General features: G+C 37.0%; 1 protein-coding gene across 1 annotated transcript; it reads right to left on the bottom strand.

Moving 5' to 3' along the window:
• Positions 1-3,556, bottom strand: LOC136412594 (facilitated trehalose transporter Tret1-like). Its single transcript, XM_066395699.1, has 6 exons — positions 3,433-3,556; positions 2,991-3,319; positions 2,757-2,874; positions 2,500-2,700; positions 1,972-2,108; positions 1-989 (listed from the first exon to the last, which is right to left on the bottom strand). Exons 2-6 carry the CDS (start codon positions 3,042-3,044, stop codon positions 27-29), a joined length of 1,473 nt encoding a protein of 490 aa, XP_066251796.1. The 5' UTR covers positions 3,045-3,319; positions 3,433-3,556; the 3' UTR covers positions 1-26.
• Positions 3,557-5,067: the final 1,511 nt, after the last annotated feature.

A 5,067-nucleotide genomic window follows, 5' to 3' on the forward strand; every position in this document is an offset into this window, starting at 1 on the left:
TTATAAATCAACTAATGACCTAACCGCTAAGCTTGCTGCTCTTTCTCTGGAACCATATCCTGTCTCTCCTTATTCCCGAAAAACTCCTGTATTTCCTCCAAGCTTTTCCCCCTAGTCTCGGGAAGGCAGAAAAAGACGAATATCGTTCCCAACAGTCCCATGGCGCCGTAAAAGTAGAACACTCCGTAAGCACTAAGGCCCGCCTCCATTGTGGGGTAAAGCTTCACAATCACGAAATTGAAAAGGAAATTTGTGGCTGTACTTATTCCTGCTGCCGTGCCTCTTATGTTTCTAGGGTACACTTCTGAGCATAGGGCAAAGGGCAGAGGATAGAACCCTATAGTGCTGATCACGAAATAGAAGATCAGGAGCAGGACAGGAATAAATGACAAAGAGCTTTGTTTCTCAGCAGTAATAGAACCATTTTGAATAGCCACAATATAGCTACCCAACCCTATCATTGATAAAGTAATGCCTACTCCTGAGGTCAAGCTTAAGGGCCTGCGGCCAATGTGCTTGCTAATAAAGCTCAAAAGCACCATCCCCACTACTCGCACTAACGCTATTATCACTATAGTGATGTAAGAGTCCAGTTCGATTTTCGCAGCTTTAACAATATCAATTGCATAGAACATTATCACGAAAATTCCAGTGAATTGCTGGAAGAAAAAGAAGGTAAGCACCAGCAAATAAGGCTTCAAGAAGTTCCTCTTCATCAGCATTTTCACTTTCTTGACGATCTGTCGAGGAAGAGTACTCTTCTGCAACCTGTCCTTGGGCTTGCTGTGTTTGATTAGGCCTTGCAGTTCGGCGTTTACTTCGTCATTACAGGTTTTGGTGCCATACAGTCTGCAAAGGTTCTTCTGAGCTTCGTCGAAACGTCTTTTGGTTACGAGCCATGGGGGGGACTCGGGGATGAACAGAAGCAGGAATGTCATGCCGAAGATAGGGAAGGTGGCTGCGATCAGGCATATGGTGCCCCAGTTACTCTGGAGGAAGTATTGTGTTTTAGTTTGGTTAGAAATATTAATTTTTGTGGTGTTGGTGATGGCCAGGAGTTGTTTTATTTCGTTTTGAATTTCAAGTAAATGTATTGAAAAAAATGTCTTATCTGTCTTCCTAAGCTCCCACGTGTTTGTTGCCTTCAAGTTAGGAATGCTCTGTGGCATTATACAGAGTATCCGAAATGTTTTATCCTACTTTTGAAAAATAAACTTTACCACTCCGTATCTAAGAAGAAGCGAAACGTTTGTGAACCGATATTCATATGAATTTTTCTGGATAAAATGATCCAAGGAATCACCCCAAAAGTTGGCGGGACTTCCAGAAAAGCCCTGCAATGCTGGACATCCAGAATTATCTTTCTTCTCATAGTAAGGTTTAGTATCTAGGCTATAATTCTATTTAATTTAAATCAGACTCATATGCTGTAAGGTAAAAATAACGCTAAATTTTGAAGAAGCTACGTATGTTGCATAAAATTAGAGAGAGTCAGATAGAAAACGCTCTAAGCGCGCAAGAGAGAGATGATTTCTATAAGTAATCGGTCCTCTTGAATCAAAATCGAATAGACTTCTTGTCTATTGACATTTATTCAGACATTGGGAGCTGATTCGATTTTTTTTCACGGAGACCGACCAATCACAGCACTGACATAAAAATAAAATCTGCGAAAGAAAGGACTACGGTCACATTGTGGCTTTCTATGTACAGGAGAAAGACGGAAACAGTTGGATCAGGTGCTTCACACTGACTCATGGCCGAAGAACTTTTGTACTTCTAGTTCTCTAGTGGAAACAGATTTGTAAAGGGTCATACTTAATTAATTAAAATCACGTTCGGTGTATTTTATCGCAAGAAAACTTCACTCAGATGAGAGTACCTCGAGTATCTGATTAGATCTACGTTGAAGTGGCCATGCCGACGAAATGGTAATACTGACTATTTTTATTTAAATTTTCGAATTCGTACCTGCAAAATTAGCCCTAAAACGTAGACGAAAAAGATCCCAATGGCGTAGAACAGCGAAACCCAAGTAGTGAATACGCTTCTGAGCTCTGAGCTGGCTACTTCAGCCATGTAAATGGCCGCTGGAGTGCCGCATAGACCTAGAGGTCAAAAAAGATATCAATTACTATGTGAGGGATTGAAATCCTCATGGCTCAAATGCGTTTGTAAGTTAAAATTATCCTCGACCCTTTTGCAAAGTGGCAGTCTTAATTTATAAATTCTCACGTTACTTATAGGACTTTTACGTCAAGAGAGAAATATTTCTTCTAAACCGAATGCAAGGAGGCAAATATGTCGTGTCCAGAAAATATCGTCTGATCATAATTCTCATGAAACGCATTATAGGCTATCTTTTTTCTCAGTATCGAGTCGATATTTACAATTATTCTTGTAAATCAGAAAAGCAAACTTATGTTCGAGCGAGGCCTAAAATTCCAATGGAATTCTTAAATCCTCGATGGCTAATTCTAAGTTTTTCCTATTACTCACCTGCAGCTAATCCAGTCATAAATCTCCCTAATAACAAAATTTTATATTGGTGATCTGTAACATAGTATGCGGTAGCCAGTATACTCCATCCAATAAGGGTCGTAGCGTTGACGACCCCAATCGCCCATCTCCTGCCGAATCGGTCTGCTATTGGTCCCGAGGCCATGCAGCCTATAGGAGTGGCTAAAGAGGCTATACTGGCTGAAGGAGGGATGAAATGAAAACGTCACTATTCCAATAAGGGCCATCGATCTTACCAAACCAGGAAATCTGGTTTAAAGTCAAATGGTGTAGGTATGGTATGGCAACTGCCGAAAATCCTATGTTCATTCCTGGGGAGATATTCGAAAAATTGGCCAGTAACGCAAGGATGATCTGTAAGGGAAATTTTCTGGTTGGTTAGAGGAAATTTAGGTTACGGTTAAGATGGCTTACAAGTTAGAAAATATTTGTTAGTTTAAAATAGTTATTGTTTCAGTGTTCATCCTCACCTGTGAAGGAACGGACTTCCCGCTTCTCTTGCCATTACCACCAGTCCCATTCATGTTGCTTCGGTCAGATCACAGGTATCACAAGATCTTCCCAAAAATGAACTCTATACTTCTTAAAATCGATCTTACATCATGGATAACTTTTTTAACTATATGTTTGGACACACCCACGTCACAGCGCCGTACTTATTTATTATTGATGTCGAATACCAGTCACCGAATTGTGGTGCCCAGTGATGGTAAAATGGTCGGCAACGTTGGTTTATTACTAAATGAAACGTTTCAGTATCTTATGCGTGTGCGATGCATTCCCTTGAAATTGGTTGTTACTGCAACAAATTAATGGAGAAATAATGCAGAATTTATTGTATGGTTCTAAAGCTTAAGAAGTATTTTATTGTAAAACCTTGTTTTGGAAACCTAAAAATTTTAAAATACATACCTTTTTGTAATTCGGGTACACGTCACAGGGTCAAGATTCTCACTTTATTCATATGTGTGCGCATCTCCGCAGATTAAATAACTAATGGTTCAGTATTTAAATTTATCGAAAGCACTTATTGAAATATCGATTGCGGAATTTTATTTTGATTGCTGTTATCGGCATTAACGTAATTCGTATGCTACCTTCAAACTATGTACCTAGACAGTTCTTACTTCTCAGCTAAGTGCGGCCGTATTATATCTATCAGATGATATTTTACTGAGAATTTGGAATAGGAAAAAGATATAACATGCAAACATTAAAGGATTATCTTGCCCATATTTCCGAAAATACTACAAACTCATTCATCCGTTAACAAATCTATAGCAATTTTAATCTCTATTTGAAGATAATGATTTGATAGATCCTAAAGCATCACAGGATATTCGTTGCTATAATGCAATAGTTACCCAAAATAATTTCATTATTGATTTTTACAATTGAAGGTGACATTTCATCATAATTTATTATTGATACCGTTGTTGTGAATTCTGAAAGTATAGATATGAGAACCGAGATGAGGTTGCAAATTCCAATCTATCATTTTACACCAGCAAGTGAATCGACGCTGTTTTATTGAAGCCCGCATGAACTGCGGATAAGATAGTCGGCAAATTTTGCATAATTTTTCATTGGCTTATCTGTTCAGATTTTTTCCTGAATACTTTATATTGTTATAATTCCCAGTTTGTCATTTTATCTAAGAATCCTCTCTATGCGTTGATAGGATAATACCATCAAAAAGGGCAAAGAAACCTGACAATTATTCTCTTCCCGCCTTTTCCCCCTCTCTCTCTTTATTTATCTTTCACTTTCATACGAATCTGGCTTTAATATATGTCCTTTATTCATCATATATTGTTTTAATAATTATTTTCAGGTTCGTATTTTTCTTGATAGAATGGTGAATCTGGATTGCATGTTTGTATTCTATATACTAATAAATTTAGTTGTTATTCCTGTCATTCTAAGTTAGTAAATTTCTTGATAAAATTGCGAATATGATTTGCATGCGTTTATTTTATCTATTAATAAATTAAGTTGTTATTTTTATTAGTTTCGGTCAGTAATTTTCTTGACAGAATGGTGAATCTAACTTGCGTGTGCATATTCCACTTATTAATAAATTTAGCTGTTATTTCTCTCAGTCTAGGTCAGTAATTTTCTTGACAGAATTGGAAATTATGCAGACACATATATTTCTTATTTATGAATAAATTATTATAACCAATGATCTAGACGGACTGGATGTAGCAATCAATTGCCAACATTTCATTAAAATTGATCTTATTTTTTTAATGAAAGCTTATTCTTAATTCCATGTGTAAGTACGTTCCTGCTAAAATTTTCTGACGGTCATTTAACACCTAAAGACATCTCTTTCTCTTATTAGGATCCTCCACCATTACCGTGAGTTTTAGGTTGCACAATTGTGTGAAGAGAGAACTAGGGCGTGAATCTAAATTAACTACGAGAGCTAAAGATGTGAAATCTAATGTTTAACCTGCTATTTTCATTTCATTTTTGAAAACTCTTAACTTGTATTAGAAACTACTTTTTTCTTATCTGAACACTAATTAAAAGTTACACATT

The sequence above is a fragment of the Euwallacea similis genome, chromosome 12, assembly GCF_039881205.1.
Source record: "Euwallacea similis isolate ESF13 chromosome 12, ESF131.1, whole genome shotgun sequence".
In the NCBI taxonomy this organism is placed as follows: domain Eukaryota; kingdom Metazoa; phylum Arthropoda; class Insecta; order Coleoptera; family Curculionidae; genus Euwallacea; species Euwallacea similis.